Here is an 18399-nt window from a genome sequence, read left to right as displayed (position 1 = left end):
TCAGAGTTGCGGAAGGAAGCCGCAGAGAGACAGACGTGGAAGCCCAAAACCAAGTACCCAGAGAAAGCAAGTCGGCCAGGCGCCTTCAACTGAGTCCGAAACTTGGGGCCAAGGGTCATCACATTTTTTTTGCTGGATCTGAGAAGTGGCCTGCGTCGAGAAGGCCTGCATTTCGAGGTTACAGCGCCGCCGCCATTGGACGGAGATATATCACGTGATACTCGAGAGCCTGTTTCTGGTTGGATGGTTGGCTGTCAGCGGCTGGCGCCGTAGTGGATCACCCACTCCTCCCGCGTTTAAGCGGCGCCTAAGGGAAACGGGTCAGCCTCAGCCACTCATGGTGCGAACCCTAACCGCCGCCGCGAACGTCGTGGGTCTCAGTCTGGGGTGGCCTCTCCTCTATTCAACGGCGGTCGACTGACAATGTTACTGTTGGCGCTGCAGGCTGCAGCAGCAGGCGGAGAGGCCTTTCAAAATAACCCTTCCCGGTTCCAACCTTTTACTTTCCTTTTGCAACCATGACGCAGAGACTTCCCCCGGTACCATGCGGGACCTCGTGGCCCGCTCTGGCGGCTCTGTGACCGTCGTAGGCCCTCGAGCTGAGGGAGGCTTGCAGGACTCACAACGCCATGTAGGCCAGGCAAGCGCTGACCTACCTTGAATGTCTTGTCACGGAACTCTGCGGGGGGTGGAGCAGGCACGGCGGCTGGGAGAGTAGCAGGCCAAGGTGTGATTCGGTTCATATGTCTCCCATGTTTCCAACCTACCCCCCGGTGATGGTGTTTCGCAATTCTTCCCTCTCTCACTTTGTCTCTTTCACTCCCATATGCTGTGTGTCCGTCGTTGACTCCCACAAGACCGTCTTTTTCCTTTTCTTATTTTTCCTTGGTCTTAATAGTTCTTGTGTGGTCTTGTTGCGGCTTCTCATGAATACACTCCGTTGAGATGCTGGCCATCTCTCTTAATAGGATCCCCTTCCTTTTAGGTGTGTTAACGCTGACGCCACCCAAATACCGTGGTAATGACTGACAGTCTTACTCTTTAGATGTTTCTTTGTAGAATGGCCAGAAGGCCATTTTTCTTCCCGTCGCCATGGTTAATCTTCTATACGACCGCCGTGTTGGCAGCTAGCCTACCGAGCGAAGCCGGACGCTATATCCCCAGCTGCGCAGAGGAATGTTTCGCCTCGTTCCTCTCAGTCAACTATGCGTCTACAGGCTGCGATAGCAACCTAACCATGGACTGCATGTGTTCTCGGATAGGAGCTACGGGTTTTACACTAGGCGAGGGCGCAATGCAGTGTATCTCTGCTGAGCGATCAGTTGGATATTGTTCAGAGAGGGAAGCAAGCGGTACGTCTTATACGGATGAAGAGAGTAAAGATCCAAGACTTACAGTAATACAGACCGGATAATAGAATTGGCGTACGATATGTGTAATGGACAGCCCGATGCTATTAGCCCGACACAACGCACCATTACTGCAACGCTCGTTTTGGCCCCTTCAGGAGGAGTCATCACATTCCCATCCGTGACAGTCACCGAACCAATTGAACCTACTGTGTCCAACGGACCGCACCATAGAAGTTCCAGTACTTCCTCTTCTCAAACGTTACCGACGACCCTCGTTGTCGACACATCAGAGCCTCCTCCGCTGCCCATTACGAGAACATCTACGAAACGGTCAGCGAGCAAGGACCGCGATGCTACCTCTTCAGAGGAAGGAACGGAATATCCTACGGATATTGCATTCATCACCGAACCGCCGACTTCTTCTGGTGCCTCGAACGATCCGACTACCTTTTCGACCCGAAAAGCATCTGTCTCTAGCTCGACATCAACGACAGAAACAGCAGCTACCACATCCACTGAGGCGCCAGCTGGCGGCGCTGGCGGCAAGGATGAAGATGATAAGGATTCAGGAAAGCTCTCCAGTGAGCAAGTTGCCGGTATCTCGGTCGGTGTCCTCGCTGCTGCCGGGGTCGCTGCCGGAGCTATTGTGTTGGCGAGGTACTACCGCCGCAAGAACCATCCCAAGGCCAAGACCGGATTTCTCCCCATGCGAGATACCTGGGGATACAAACCAGAAGACCCTAGGAATGGCGGCGGACATGACTCCTGGATGATCCATCAGATGCGCCCAACCCTCGATCCATCAGTTCCTCCTCCACCACCACCCGCTTATAACAGGAAGAGCCTTAGACCTAGCACCCTTGGTCTGGCAATCTCACCCGCCCCCTCAAGCCGTACCGCTCACTCATCGCCCCTGAGGAGGATATCAAAGTTACTCCCAGCAAAGCCAGTTCTGCCAAGTCTTCCTCTTAAGATCAACAAGGAGAAGTCACCTCCCCTACTCCAACCAGAATGGGGCGACCACGAGCACCACAACGTCGGCTCATCCAGCCAAGAGAATGTCTCTCAAATGACAGCACCACCGGCACTCTCATCAGCTGCAGGTGTAGGTTCACCATCGAGAAACAGACCGACACCACCCAAGCTGCACATCAGCACGTCAAGCAACGTCGGCCGCAGGAGCAGCAACAACAACCGCGAGAGCAACGTGACCGAGTTTGAGGAGGACCGAATCTCGTCCTCGGCAAACACCAACTCGACGCAGGTCTGGCGGCCCCCGCCCACGACGCCCATCTCTGCGGGCACGTACTACGTTGCTGACCAGTACGGGAACTGGGTTCTTGGTAATTCTAAACGCGCGTCTGTCATTGCTCGAGGCTCACAAGGCTCCAAAGAGTCGCAGGAGAGTGTGCCGCCAAAACCACCACCCAAGGATGACAACAACATGTCGTCTGTTGGTCTGGCTAGGTCTCGATCTCTTGCTCCCGCGGCAGATATTCGTCCTGCGGGCGTTCCGCCAAAGGAGAAGCCTGCTGGCCCTCGTCCTCAGTATCCGTCTCCTTTCTTCTCGTCTCAGAATCATCCTCGGCGGAACATGACTACGCGCCGCTCCATGACCCGGAACCTGACTCGACCACGTGAAGACTCAAGCAGCAGCAACGTTACCACCATCACCACCTCATCCGAAGAACCCGCTCCTGTGCCTGCCGTAGCCGCCCTATCCCAGGAGCAGCAGGCTACACTCTCACCCGTTGTCGAATCTCCTCCCCGTCAACCCAGGATCCCGCCTCGAGACCCCCGACGGATGAGCCAGATGAGTGACTACAACAGGAGATCTGGTCCACCCACGCGCCAGGTTGTCTACCATCCTCCAGGACAGCCCAGCCCGACACTTGGAATGATGCAAACTCCACAGCAACAGCAACAGCAACAGCAACTGAACGAGCCCGAGGTGATTCCAAACGTTGGACTTGAACAAGATTCCCCCTCGATGCGTCTCGTCGACCCTTCTCCTCCACCGAACGAGGCTGAGGCCTACAACGCTCAACCCATGAACTCGAACCGTTCCCAGGTCTCTCCTTTCTACTTTGATCCTCCTTACCCTCAACCTCTCAGCACTATGCATCAACCTATCAACACTAGTCACTCATCCCAGCATCGCCGTTCCGCCTCTGGCTCTCAAGCCCAGACATATCGACCATACCAACGGCCTCCCTCGCATAAGCCGTCTCCTAGACCTCAGTCCAACTGGCAGGCTGCTCAAAGACTACCCCAGTCTTACCAGTCTTTCCAACAGCAGCAACCCATCCATCCACATCAACGACAAACCCCCAACACATCCTACCAGCGCCAGCCGCCACAAGGATACCAATCTTTCCAACCCAATCCCAACCCCCCATACCCACGCAACTCTGCGTACCAATCGTTCCAATACCAACAACAACCACAGGCCCAGTTCCAGCAGCACTCACAAATCCATCCTTCTCGCGTCCAATACCAAACCTACAATCCTTCACCAACCACGAGTCAGCCCTCGTCCCGATCCGGCGACTCGACCCTCCTTGCCAAGCGCCTCGGCTCGGACCGTGCCGCAAACATGTCCATAGGCACTGAGTCACCCAAAGCCTCCAAATGGCGCCGCGAGGATCCCAACCTGACACCTCCTGGATTTCCCTTGTCCCCTCACTGGAAGCCGACCTTGACACCTACTCGGCGCGGAGATGACCTGTACCTGAACGTGCAGTAGGGAAAATGAAATGAATTTACGCAATCCATCTTTTGTTTGTCAACAACACATACCAACATAGTTATTCCCTTTTCTTTTCCTTTTTCAAGTAGAAACTGTATTTGTATCATTAGCTACTACCACGCACCAGCTGCTGTAATGAGCCTCAGCCATAGACTGGATGAATATTTGCCGGAACCGCAATGGGAAGTTATTAGGGAAGAAAAGAACATTCTGTATTTGATAAACGTTCATTCTAGGTTCCTAACTTGGTATCTTCAAGCCCTCGATCGCTCTTCGTGCCTTCAAGTCTCAATCCTTTCTGCTACTGCTTGGTCCCGCTTGTGCCTCGTCCTCATTCTCCTCCTTGACTGTCTGTCCCATGACACATTCTCTTTCAACAAACTGCCGTGGTTGAGCTGGCTCACTCGGCGTCGCCACGGGATCGAGCATGTCCAGTTCCACATCATGGAATGTCTGGTCGCTGCTCTGATTGCTGCGACGGAGACGGCTTCCGTGCCTTCTCAAGCTTCCTCGCTTGAAGAGCCCATGATCGTTTCGGCGCATGTCATCGATATGATTCTCGAGTGCTGCATCCACAGCCTCAAGGCCCTGATCCAATGTGTCACGGTTAAGATGCACGCCTGCATCGATAAGTTTGTTCCGCCGCCGGATGTCCTGCCACCGCGTCATATTGCCCATCTCTAACACATTCATTCGACGATTCTTGCCCATGGGATTGCCCATCATGATAGGCCGCCAGGCGAAATCCTCCTCCATCATGGCTCGTAGGTCGTTGGGCATGGAGGCACGGCGCCTTGTAGACCGTCGCCGGGCTTGGGTTAACCTGTCCACTTCCTCCGATTTGGATCGAGGTATGATCAGCACGTTCTTGAAGCGGATGAGAACAAGCAACAGTAGGGCTGTCAACAGGAAGAGTATGCCTGCCACAATGCCAGTGGCAACTTGTTGACCAAGCTTTCGCTGGATATGGCCACCCAGTGCAGTTGAACCCGCCGCAAGAACGAAGGCCAGAGAATGGATAATCGCGAACCCTGATGTGACTCTTGGAAAAGACGAGTAGTTGGTTCTTCTCTGGTCTTGGTTAGCGGGATCACGGTGTCGACCAACCATCCCTGGAGACAAGTCTGAAGTGTCAAACGTCTCCATGATTAAGCCGTTGCACTCAGAGACTGCGAGGCAAGACAGGAACCCGATGCACAAGGCGAAGAATGTAGGTGCACCTGCATTGATCGGCGGCCCAGATGAAACAGCAGCGTAGCAGGCGCCGCCTATAGGCAGAGAGACTGTAAAGAGCGCCCGGCGGATGAGATGAGATGACCAGGCAACCTTCTTGTCTAGAGTTTCGCGGCTGGAGTTGACTCGTCGGTTTCGGGACCTGGAGAAGATACTGGCCTTCTGAAAAGGAATAGCAAGAAGGGCTCCAAGCGTGACCGAGGCGACATGAAGGCCAACATAAGGTGATCTCAGGCGGTAAAATCGCGAGACAAGTGAACCTAGAAGGATGATAACGAGCACCACTTGGGCGTAGATCCACGCGACGTAGATCGCCATCACCGCAAAACCAGGTTGCCGAAGCATCTCAATGGATAGTCGAATCCCATGGTACACCTCTTCACCCCACCACTTGGGGCCTGTTTTGACTCGATGCATCATGATCTCTCCTCGAGCTAGCCGGCGTGAAACGTCCTCTCCAGTTCGTACTTCCGCAATAGACCGTCGGTAAGCTGATCGACGAACCTCTGGGCATGCGACATTGAGGAGGAGCACCACTGCAATGAACATGATGCTGACGTAGAATCCCCAGGCCGGCGGATGCCTGTCGATGATGGCTGCTCCGATGAGAAAACCAAGCCCAAGAGATCCAATCCAAGACCATGTCCAAATACCGAGCCAAACACCCATGCCTCCTCCATGTCTCCTCGCATCAAACTGGTCAACCACCTCCTGATGAGGATGCTTGCTCATCAACGATGCTCCAAACAGATCTGTCAGAACCGAGTGGAAGTTCATGCTGGCAAACCCAAGCGAGCCTCCCATCAAAGTACGAGAAGCAAGTAGCAACGCCCTCCACGAGGCAGTGTTGGTTAATCTTTGACTGCTCACGGCAATGGCCTGCGGGAAGAGCAAAGGCATTGCAACGATAAGACTCGCCATGATGTATGGCTTTCGGCCATGGAGGAGCGGTAGTGGCCAGAGGAAAAATGACGGCAAGGCCAAAGCAAGAAAGCACCCCGTATTTCCGTGAACAGTCAAATGAGATTGATCCACAATGTAGTACTGAATCGACGGGACGAGACCAGTGTAGATCCCGAGTATGACTCCAATGAGAGCGGTGCTCAAGCAAGCAACCGAGGCGACAAACCGCTTGCGGATGGGCGACTAGTCCCTTGCAATCGGCTGTCGCTTGTGTGACTTTGGAAGACTGAATCCTTGCATGTTGCGTAAACTAACATGAGATCTTCTTCGCAGACTGATCCCGTGCTCGCCATGGACTTTTCGGTTGGCAACTTCGTGACCAGCGACCACGTCTTGACCAGTGGCATTCCGGCTAGCAGAGGTAGCAGTTGCAGCTTGCTTTTTTAATGACTCTGCCCCCTGAATGTTTCGATTTGCATTGATCAGGCTCATGAAGATACTGGCACCGGTGATATTCCCTTCTGTCACGGCTCCCTCCTGATTTTGTTCATCTTCCAAGACCCTGCTGGATCGTCGACTTGGACTGTTTTCTGCCGACAGCTCCAAAATCTCAACAGGTGGCGGCCGATCTCCTAGCATTCTGGTTCTGATGTTCTGATATGCTCCAGAGTAGCTTTTGACGATGTCAGCTAACCGAGGACGCTTAGAAGAGTATGTATAAGACGCTGCATGTTGGTATCCAGGCCTTCTCGGACAAGGGGCATCGTCCATGTCAGCCATAGACAAGTTGGCGCTTTCTTGAACACTCTGTATCGGCTGCTCACTTAAAGAACTCGACCGGCGAGGTTCGTTTGAGAGGGAGTGCCGCCGATCCTCATGAGTATTGACTGCAGCCTCAGACTGGTCAGCAACTTGCGAAGCAAGCGAAAGAGCCTCGCCAAGGAGTCTTTCAAGGTCGCTGATAGCGCGTTTGAACTTGAGACTGTCTATTCGAGGTTCTGATCTGCCAGATAGACTGGATTTTCCCGATAGCCTACGAGTAGCTATGTTGCTCGGCAGGACTGGCTCAGAAGGGCGTCGATGGTCGACAAATGATACTTTGGATGATCTCCTTCGGGTTGGGATACCCGTGAACTTTGGGCTATATTTCGAAGACGAGCTATTCAAACTCTTGAGCCACTGGGCCGTCCGCTTGAAGTCCAGTATGGATCCCAGTGACCTGCGTCGACCTGACATGTTTGTAGAGCTGGCTCGGGACTTGTCATTCGGAGTTTCAGCTGAAGGCTTTGTTCCTATCTGAAACTGAACCTCACTGCGTGCACCCTTGGATGAACTTATTGACGTGCGGGGTTTGCGTGTTTGACTGCACTCGCTCGGATCTCGAGAGGAGGTGTCATTTCCGTATTCAGATCGGGTTTCCGCATGCTCCAAGCTTGGATCAAAAGCGCGGACCTTGCTTGTCCCACGATATTGCAGGTCTGGGTCGTCTCCAAAATGTTTCCCGTAATCTAGTGACCAGTAGTTGAAGTCAGGGCGCACTTTCACACAAGGCTGCTGTCCTCTGATATTAGGGGTCGTCCTCTCTTTGCTTGTTTCGTTGGGATCGCCGCTTCGAAGACTTTGGGATTTCTAGTCGCCTCCCATATAGATATCGGAAGAATCGAGCGAACCGTTGCATGGGAAGGGCCATATTGGTATTTTATCTTGGCTTGCTTCTTCAACACCGTAGGAGTCTGCTGCATCACACTCCTCAGGGTGCATTGAAGCATTAGGAGTCTGAGGTTGAGTTAGGGGTTCTAAGCGAATCAGATCCACTGGAATTGGGGGCAACGATTGCCCATCATGCGGCAGCATGAATGGAGATGGAGTGCCGGGCACGGAGGCGAATTCTTCAGCCGATAAAAAGTTTCGATTCCCGTGCTCCGCCGCCAGATTGCTGGGTTTGAAAGCCATATCTTCAGGCTCAGAGACTGGGCTCAGCACCGGAGGGGCTGGACAATCTTTTTCGACAATCATGGGAACACTCGCGGAGGTTTTGAGAAGATGGTGCCGGAAGCCCGAGCTTTGAATTTGCCTCGTCTCCTCGAAGTGCTTTGGGTTGTCGACATAGTGCCTCGGTAGGTCAATGCCGTCCCTCGGTAGCTCCAGTGATGAGCGCCCACTCGGGGCAGGAGTATGATCAAAGTCACCAGTCTCCATCTCAAGTTGCCCCTTGGGCAGCTGAGCTTCGGTGTGACTAAAGAACGTGGAAAACATGGCAGATTCCGACGTGCCTGGTGTTGGTGAAACAGACGGTGGTGAAATGTGTATCACGGTGACAGGACTGTCTGTCTGGCGGAGTTGGGATGGTATTGCTAGCTTTGAGGACATCGGCTGAGCAATCCTTTCGCGAAGCGGGTGCTTGAAGACAGCATTAACGATTATCGGGGGACGTCAGTTGGCGAAGGATGTGGTTGGGATAGTCGACTATCGGACATGAGAGAATTTCATGCGCGACTAAGATCACAGTATCGGATTATGAATATTTCATGGAGCGGTAGAGGAGGTGAATTAGGAGGCGGATGGCGAAGAGGGGGGAGAGGAAAAAGGAAGGGGTTGGTTGATGAACAATGATGAAGAGGTTTGGATTGTTTGGAGCAATGATGGAGTTGATTACCCTGTTGCTTGAGAAATGGCAGGTGCAATTGAGACGACCACTTTTCTTCGTAACTGCCTGCCTACCTGTGTACCTGCCTACTGCCTCCTCGTCCTCACAAATGAAGACCTACCTTATGTTGTTGCTGCGGGAAGGTGCTTCTGACTCTCCAGTTGGTTAGAACTACCTAGGCATTCAGAGAACAAAACACCAAGGATGACCATCATGATATTTTACACTTTCACTAGTGCTTCCTACGGATTACTGTACACCACTGTAACCGTGATCATGAGTCGAGACGAATTGATCAGCGTGTTTCGCATGACTTGGGTGCTCGGTCGCATTTTCGCGACGATGTTACCCCGTCTAAGTGATATCATCCCATGACCTAAGCGCAAGAAGCGCCCTTGTCCATGAAAGCGTCTGTCTCTCTCCCACTTCACGAGAGACAAAAAAACGCCTTGAGCTCCCCACTTAACGTCATACCCCGGCTCTTCTCTTGAACCCGCCCGGACGGGCGCCCGCCTTGGTTTGGGATTCCCGGAGTCGCCACCCGTCAGCAACAGGCCCCGCCGTTCTGACATTGGTTCGGTGCAGATGCCGAGACCACGGCTTCGCTCACCTTGGAACCCTCCTTCACCTTGTTCTCACATCATCCTTTTTTTTTTTTATTCCTCTTAGCTCAACGTCCGCCCTGCAGGCCGATCTTCGACACCGAGGCTAGTAGACCTGCATGCATGCAGGCGCAAAAAAAGGTTCCCCGTGCTTAGGCAAGCAATGACCGACCCTATTCTGTCGATATCTCCGAGTAGGGGGGGGATTGAAAATATCCAATGGCATTAGGCAAACACGTCGCCGTCGTGGATGGATTGCTTCAAGATCACCACATCTTGTATCTCGGATCCGCCCCCTCTGTTGTGAGATGATGTTGCTGTTACTCCTGATCATCACCGTTACCCGAGACATGGGTGATGAGCCGCATCGCATCCGTCCATGGCATGGCATCGCCTTACGGTGTAATGTAGGTACTGTACCACTGACAAGGGGGCTAAAAACAAGGTCCCGAGGCTTGGTTTCGCCATCCATCTCCAAGTACACCCCTCCATCCCATGTTTCCCAAGGCTGCAACACCCAATCCCCAAAACCCCAAGCATCCTTGCCCGCCCCGAAACCCCTCCGATCGTCTCACACCCCAGCCATCCATTCCATCCATCCATCCCATCCTCTTTGTGCGCCCACCATCGCGCCAGTGCGCCTAATCTGGCCCCCCGCGCAACGCGCCTAAACCAGCACCGCCCGCAAATCATACCAGCCTCCAGACCTCCCTGCGTCTGCGTCAAGGTTGTCTCTCGCTAGCTCGTCTAGTGTCCTCCCAGGCTCCGCCAGACTGGTTCCGTTTGGCGAACACATCCATCCCGCGTCGCCCGATCAGGTAACTCACTTTGGGGCGCAGCCTATTAATAGCAGTCGTCCATTTCAGGGCTCAAGCCAAGTTTGATCACATCCATGAATGAGCGTGCGCTCTGTCGCACCAGAAACGATGGACCTCGACGCCTCTGCCGAAGCCTCTTCTGCTGCAAGGCTGTGACTATTGATGTGGGTGATTTTGTTTTTAGGCTTGTCTGCCTTGTCAGTCCGACCTCGAACTCAGAAATAGTAATCGGGCGCTTGAAAGAGGCCTCCTCTTGCGATGCCGTACACCAGAAGTTGGTTTTCAGCTTCAGCCTGACACTGCGGCTATTGGGGTCCATTCCTGCACAACTCGAATAGAGCTACCATGATCTCCCTTGCCGGACAACAAGCCCACTTGCGTTAAACTCGGCCACGAGACCGAGGCCTGTGAAACTCGGTGGCAGGCTGGTGGAGAAGACTTGATGTGACTGCGCTTGACCCACTTTGACCGACAATCCCGAGTCACGAGCATGAGTTTCATCTCTGTCTGGACTCGGCCGATTGTTATGCCCTGCCTAGCCAATCCCAGCTTAATTTAATGAATTCACACCAAGAAGCAAGTAGATAGATCAGAGGTTGACAGGATAAATTTCATGTTTCTATAGGATCCATTTTGGGAACACCAGCGCCCCAATCCCTGCTGTCGTTTGTGAATGTCCTTGTTCATGACAAGGGGACTGCAGCCTGCGCAGTCCATCTGAATTGATAATACAACATCGTGATAATGTATGAGATTCTGGAGAATCAAACCGGAAAATGCCGATGAAAGAGACAAAACCCGAAAAAGAGTACAAATGGGGGTAACAAGGAAACTTCCCTGCCAAAGAAAGAAACAACATCTAGCCAGCCAAACATCGTCTCCGTCTTTGCAAAAAAGAACCCTGGCCAAGCCCTGCCAGTTCGAAATGCAAAACGCCCAAGATATAATCCAATGACCCTAGAAGAACGGATCACCCAGTCTCAAAAAGGGTGTCCAAGAAGTGAAAAGAAGAAAAGGCCAGCAGAAGTGGCCGAGCAACCAGAAGCCAATCCAGTGGCATCGCCAAGTCCAGCGCTCAAGAAGAAAAGTCCAAGAAAAAGGGCCGCGAGGCCTTCAGCATATGCTGATCAAGAATATAACCAATGTCCATGTTTTGCGTCGTCATTCCATGACTTGTTTCCAGCCAAGCGAGAAAAAAGAGCCCCAAAATCAACCCATCGCTGTGCAGAAGAAAAGGAAAAGGAAAGCCCTGGAAAGTAGGAGAAGAGAGATTTGAGACCGTCGACAAAGGCCCAATGCAACCAGCCGGAAAAGAGGAGAATCGTGTCATGTTAGGAGAAGGCCGTAATGTAAGAGGAGGAGACAGCGCCACAAAAAGTCGAGGCTGAATCCGTTTGCTTTATGGTTGAGGAGAGGCGTTTGGTCGTGATTGTAATCGTATCAATGTCGTAGTCTCGTTGCCATGTCTTCGGTAACGTCGTTGCAAGCCTAATGGCGAGAGAGGACGGCAAGAGGAGTCGCCGGTGGAAAAGAGAATTAAGTATGAGGTCGAGAAGCGTGCGGAGCGCTCAGATGCCGATGAATCGAAGCCCAAAGTCAACGACTTAACGGCGGGTTCCAGCAAGTAAGGAGGAGAGTTGCGACGGGTTGAACGAGCAGATGTAGCAAACCCAATCGTCAAACTCAAACTGGATGAGCCGCGGAGAGTGCCACGCTTGGCATCCAGTTACCGAAGACAAGACCGTTCATTGAGAATAGCCACTGTAGTAGCCAGAGTCTGAGTACGCATGATTGCACGGTGATGCGTACTGGGCAGCGTGGCCCGTGTGTGCGCTGCAAGCGTAGCCAACAAATATTGTTCGCTGCTCAATGGGGTGGCCAGGACGGCCGTATGATGCACAACGGTCAATGGCGTGCTGGTAGTAGAGGCATCGGCAGGCCGAGTAGAGCTCAACCAGTTGATAACACATGATGATGATCTTCGGCCTGGATGTTGGCCTGGCGTCGGGTCAAGTGGAGAAGAACGGAGATTGGAGGTAAGGGGACGTTCAAGCGGTTGTTTCGAGATGTTTGCTCCGGAGTATGTTGGTTCAAGTCGTCAAAGCCAGGTAGATGAAGTAAGGCGGTTTATGGTGATGCGTGAAGTGAGGTAGGTAGATAGGTAGGTAGGAGAAGATGGAAGAGAAGGATGGAGACCTCAGGACAAGGAGAATGGCTTGCTTTATGAATGCCGTGAATAAAAGGATAGATGATGAGTGAGGATAGAAGCTATTAGCGTCTCGAGGCATCGCAACCTTATAGGCCTTGCTTGTAGCCTGGAGGACAGTAGGACCATGATACCGGCACGCCCCTACGTAGGGCGGAGGGCGTGAAAGAAACCCCCCGGACTGGCAGCAAGGCACCAGTGACGCCAGAGACGCCAGTGAGAATGCACAAGAGAGAGATAGCCGCAACTGGTGTCTGACTGTCATGACAGGTGACATAGGCTCCTCGTAGGCGTGGGGAAGACCAAGACCCACAGAGCCAAAGGTCCTTACCTAGCAAAAGATGCCTTGGGCTTGGGCTTGGCCATTGGAAAGAATGACAGGGGGTGGGGGGTCCATTGATTCGGATGGGGAGGCTTTTGAGGCTTTGACCCTTTGACCATTTGGGCCATGTGTGTCGAGCGCCCTGTGCCATGATCTGTCCTGGGATCCTAGAAAGTCCTGGTTGTCCGTCCCGGAACGCTTCTGAGGTAGGTATGAGCGAGCAGAGCACGGGCTGGCTTGTAAGGCGCAGCACGGTGTGGATGAGGTGTAGCCTGGGTACCCGTACCGGGGTGCAGGGGTACAGGGAACAAGCTGCCAAGAACAAGTGAGAAGTGGTTCCAGATATCCTCGGCGTGAGGAGTCACCATTGGCCTGTGGCAGAGTTGAGCTGCAGAAAAGGCTGACGGAGCGGCCAGGGGCCCTGATGACGGACTTGCAACCACGCCGGACGGACTGTGGTTGCTGCTGTTGCGCTACTGTAGCTATGTACGGCACTGTACAGTACGCTACAGCACCAATCTCTCCACGGTCGGCCGAGGCGCCAAGTTTCTAGACGGTCTCGGACGAAGCTTGTGATGGCGACCATGTCATTGTCGCGATTGACGAGCCGCCGTCGAGATTGAATTGGCGCGGGATGATGTTTCTGAGAGAGCTGTTGCGGTGCGCGGAAGCTACGGATTATGCCCTGCGCGCGCATACGTAATGAGCCGCGCCTGTACTGAGGAAGCTCGAGGCTCAAAGCAACCTCACTTACGCGCAAGGCGATGACGAAGGAGAAAAGAAGTTGTAACGAGAACATTCGCTTCCATCCGTCGCATAGCATCCCGCCTAGGTGCAGAAAAGAGGGTGCAATTGCGTCAGAACTTTGGGACTTTGGAGCCCGAGTTAGTCATTCACTAGAAGGCAATGGTTCGCCCGGTGGCTTTGGCCTGCAACTTCCTTCACGAGATCACACGTGCCCCAGGCAGGCCAGGCAGAGATATCCGCAGCTTCCACTGATAACTCTGGTTTCACCTCTCCATCACACCCACAAGCCGGCAGCAAGGCTTTGCTTTGATGAGTCTTGTTTGTTGTGCGACAAGGAGTTGTTGACCTTGGCCCCATGCCTACTTGCGACAACTGAAAAGACTCCCCAGCCACGCAAACTGGCCATTGATGCCTATGGATGGATGCCTTTCTGCAGCGCCAGAAGAGGCGACGCAACCTCGTCCTTTCCGCAGCATTCCTCCGTCGTCTCCGGCCACCGATCACGTCCGTGATACACGCTCCTTCTTCTGCCGCTTCCGAACAAAGAAAACGTCCCCGGCGGCTGACCGGCGATGTGCCAGAAACTTTGACCAGCGCGCCAATCAGAGACTGTGGGCGCTGGGTTAGCGACTCTTCAGCACTGATCCCTGTTAGTCGGCACTTGTTGGTGGTGGTAGTGGGTGTTGGGGGCATGCTGCGCCCATCGCTCTGACCCTAGCGGTTCTCTTCTCTCCATGGATCAGTCGGGTCCGTCTGGCTCCTGGCTCCTCGATCCCGACCTGGTGTCTCGTTTCCTGTTTCGTTTCTGGTGCAGTGGTGTTGCAGAAGGAGACGCCACGAGCCCAACTCCACGGTCCACGGTCCACGGGCAGGGAATCTTGGTTGCCGACTGGTCGCCCGCCTGATGGGTCTGGATCCGGGAGCCATGTCAACGGTGCAGGAGGGATTCAGGGATTCCGGATTGACGACTTGCTGTTGCTTCCAGGCATCCTAACGTCGTGCATCTGCAACTTCTATTAATTCGCCTGCTCTGTATCATGATTGGCCCATCATCTCTCCCGTATCGATCCATACCGGCAGGGCTGCATTAAGGGGTACAGAATTGCAGGCAGTCTATTGTGTTAGTGAATCGAGCTGACTTTGCCTTGCAGGTCTTCTCGGCGCTATTATCACATCGATATTTCGGGTGCCGTCCATTCGCAACCCGGATGCCCCTTTCGAGAACGGCCATGCAGCGTCGTTGCATATCCCGCGCTTCGCATACAAACAAGTTACTTCTCTTACTCTGACAATACCTGGAAGTATTCGGAATTGGGTGCCACACTCTTATCCCCAATTCTCTTGCTGACAGCCACAACAGAGTGATCCCTGTCTCTCATAGGGCTGTGTCCGCAGTCGACCCCCGACCTTGGCAATGCTTGCCCACTTGCTTGCTTCTTGTTGTTGGCTCTCACTGGTTCCGGCCGAAGCTACGGTGCCTGGAAAAGGCGTTCATACAGTACGTATAATGACCACTTATACACCCTTCATAGCAATTCACACGACGTACGTATTGAAAGCTGATATGCATGTCTTGACATGACTACATACGGTTGACTCTTTTTCAAGCACAAGGGCTGCGGAAAAGTCGACGGATGATGTACTCAACAATCCTCGCTTGAAATCCTTATCGATCCTTTTCGGGGGTTATCATGGTTGCGTTGATGATCCAGATCGCCCGTGGCTCCCCTCCTTCACCAGAACGCCGGAAACTGGGTGGCCCATCAATCAGGCCTGGTACGCAGCATTTCGGTGCAACTGACATGCATCACACCACCCCTTGGGATAAAGACTATGGGCATGTACTGTACTGTGCCGCGCAGCACGTAGATGCTGGCCAGTCAGCACGCCCACACCAGCCACCGGTTGCTTGTCAAATGTGGAGGCAGCCCGCGTAGCCTTGCATTGGCGACTTAGCAGACACCAGTACTTCTTGTACCTTTCGCACAGTCTTCTGTACATCTACCTTAATGGGAATGCTGACATGTTTCGGTAGTTTTCTCAACCCCTGCCTCATATCTGGTTGACGACGGCGCTCCGATTGGGCCAGAGGTTCAGGGTTGCCTGGCGCTTCGACTATCTTGGGACGACGTCTGCACACTCGCCCGCCTCACGTGGGCTCTGAGTAACCAAATTGCTGACAAGGCCTCCCGTGGGTTGGGAACTGTGTAAGAGGATGCATCGGGATACGGGACCGACGAAACGACTCTGACAAGCGTCAATGTCTGTTGTACAGAGAATCGCTCAAGTATCAGCGGGAACAACTATTCAGGACAAGTATCGACATCGGTTACCCAAGCCTCGGCCCCTGACGGATCTTTTGCTGCAAGCTGTCAAAGTTCGATTATTAACTTCAACACCATGTAATTCTACCACTGTACCCACACCAACTGCGGTCCGTTGCCGTTCACATGTCTCACCCAGCAGACACCCTTGAAAAGGAGAGAAGCCAATCGATCCTAATCCAGGAGGGCCTTGTCTCAGATACCCAATTTCAGTGTCGTTTCTCCTGGGCGAGAGATGGTGGTGGTAAGGATCCGCATTTCTGACAGGGCCTGCAGGTCTGACTTTCGGCCGACCCCAGGGTCAAGCATGAACCGTTTCTAAAGAAAGGTACAGGTTGTGCAGACTGGTAGTGTGAGCACAAAGAGTCATGTCTAATCAGGCATCAGAAACCGCCCGGAAACGAAAGATGTGCATGCAGGCAAAGAAGGAGACTAACCCAGTCAGCAACTGGTCGGCCGAGCGCTCCATCTGAACAACAACCTTTGAGAGGCCGAGACAGAGATAGACGGGGCAGGACGTGAGCACAGACAAGAAAGATGGAGGGGCAGTTGATGTTTGGTTTGTCGCGTTCACTGATGACTCTGCCTATCTCTGCCTAAGGGAATTGGATGCAGGGAGAGTTAGGAACGTGAGAGACGGTAACCCCGTGATCTTTTGCGCAGCAACCCCGTGGTCACCCCAAGTTAACAAACACCATCAGCATCGTCACCACCGTCATGGGGATGCCCACCACCACGACCGAGTATGTACAAACTCGCGCCCTTGACTGACAAACAGACAGACAGTCTACAGTATGACCATCGTCATGGAGGGTTGAATCTATGTTCAATGACCTCACACGCCTGTTCCACAAACCGATTACAAGCCTACAGCCTCGCCCAAGAAGACAAGGCCCATCTGCGGGGGAGTGGGGCCGATGCCCTGTTGATCGGAGTAGGCCAATCACCGGCCGCCCGCGCCACGGTCCTCCGCCGGCTGCGCCTCCCGCCGTGGCTTGCCCCGTTATTCGTCTCCGCCGGCGACTCCGAGAATCTCGACGACTTACATTGTTCCCCCCCGGCTGCATCATCTCGAGACGGCTTCCCAATTCCCATTCTTTTCCTCATCCGTGTTGTTGCAGTAGCTCTCGGTCAATGGGGATTAGGCGCTCGCTGCAACTCTGTGGCCCCAGCCGTTAGGCGTACCGGTGATCCACGACTCCGTCAGCAGGCAGATCTGCCTTGGGGAGTCATTCACTCTCGGGAAGCGAGATGCTTCATCATACGTGCGTGCGTACGTACACAAGCCGTCAGACTCAATACTCGGCCGGACCCGGTTTTAACCTTGCGACCGGGCAAGCCTCTTGTTCGCTTGTTTGCCAATGACAGTCCTTGGTCTGCACCAACCGGCTTGGTGGTTGAAACTCAGGGACAAGGGCGTCAGGCGTCTGGACTCCTTTGACGCCGCGGCTGTTGCTCATTGTCGTTGAGGCTCCACACGCAACCTCTCCCTCCCTTTCTGCCCTTACTCAACGCCTTGAAAGATACATCCGCTTGCAGTTAGCAACCGCGCGCGCACCCCTTAGTCTCCCCCAAGCCAGACTTGCCGCCGCCAGGCAGACCTCGCGTCTCTTCCTTCACCCTTTTGCCGCTCCCGCAATCACATTCGGGATCTCCTCCCCCTTCCCTTCCGCGGTAGTCCGTGAACCGTTCGGGCGTGACAACTCGGGCGTGACAACTCGGGCGAGGCTGATATGCAAGTTCGGCGGTGATTCCTCGAAACTGTTCCATTCTTCGAAGCAGCACTTTTGACCATCGAATAAGCGTCTCACCTCCCACACTCCTCTCCCCTGATTCCCAACGTTTCGTCACTCAACGGCCCCCGTCATGAGATGTGGAGGCCTCAGTCACAACGGTGATGTACAGCATGGATGCCTTTGGTCTCGAATATTCCATTACGTGTAAAGCTGTCTTGATGCCTATACGGCACGCTGGTCCTGACCATTCGTTGATTGTCTGAGTGACATCACTCCCTCCTTCTTGTCAACCCCTAACTAGTTTCTATAGCCCTGTCCCCCCACGTCAACATCTATCGAATTGAAACCACCCTCAAAATCTTGTAATATACACCCTTTTCACAGAGTTGTAGCCCCAGTTCCAAGGCCTTGACTCACTTGGCCTTGCCGCATTGTACCACGGTTTTGCCTCCTGAGTATCAGCCGCAAGGCACCCACAGGGTGAGATGTCGTCAGTCATCATGTACGCTAGGCGATATGTTGTCGAAATGAATAGTCGAGAGAGAAAATAAGAAATGCCCCCCATGTCGCTAATCGCCCCCCTTCCTCCTCCTAGCCCCTTACAGCCCCCATGTCATTGTCGTGAAATCCACGCAGTAGTCGCCAGGTTATGGCAAAGTCGTTGAGCCGATTTAGGCTGTGTTCCAGTGGAATGTATCGATTACCCAAGTACGCACAAGGATCAAATCAAAATGCTCGACAGTACCAGAACTCCAATCAT

At 53.5% G+C, this 18399-nt stretch overlaps 1 protein-coding gene across 1 annotated transcript; it reads left to right on the top strand.

The window, feature by feature from the left end:
* Positions 1-1237: 1237 nt before the first annotated feature.
* Positions 1238-4098, top strand: NECHADRAFT_80538 (uncharacterized protein; the record flags this gene model as incomplete). Its single annotated transcript, XM_003051205.1, has 2 exons — positions 1238-1352; positions 1418-4098. 2 exons carry the CDS (start codon positions 1238-1240, stop codon positions 4096-4098), a joined length of 2796 nt encoding a protein of 931 aa, XP_003051251.1.
* Between the last annotated feature and the right edge of the window lie 14301 nt (positions 4099-18399).

This window comes from Fusarium vanettenii, assembly GCF_000151355.1.
Source record: "Fusarium vanettenii 77-13-4 chromosome 5 genomic scaffold NECHAsca_5_chr5_3_0, whole genome shotgun sequence".
Lineage (NCBI taxonomy): Eukaryota > Fungi > Ascomycota > Sordariomycetes > Hypocreales > Nectriaceae > Fusarium > Fusarium vanettenii.
Note: the sequence above shows the minus strand (reverse complement) of the source record. Positions and strands in the feature narration are given on the sequence as shown.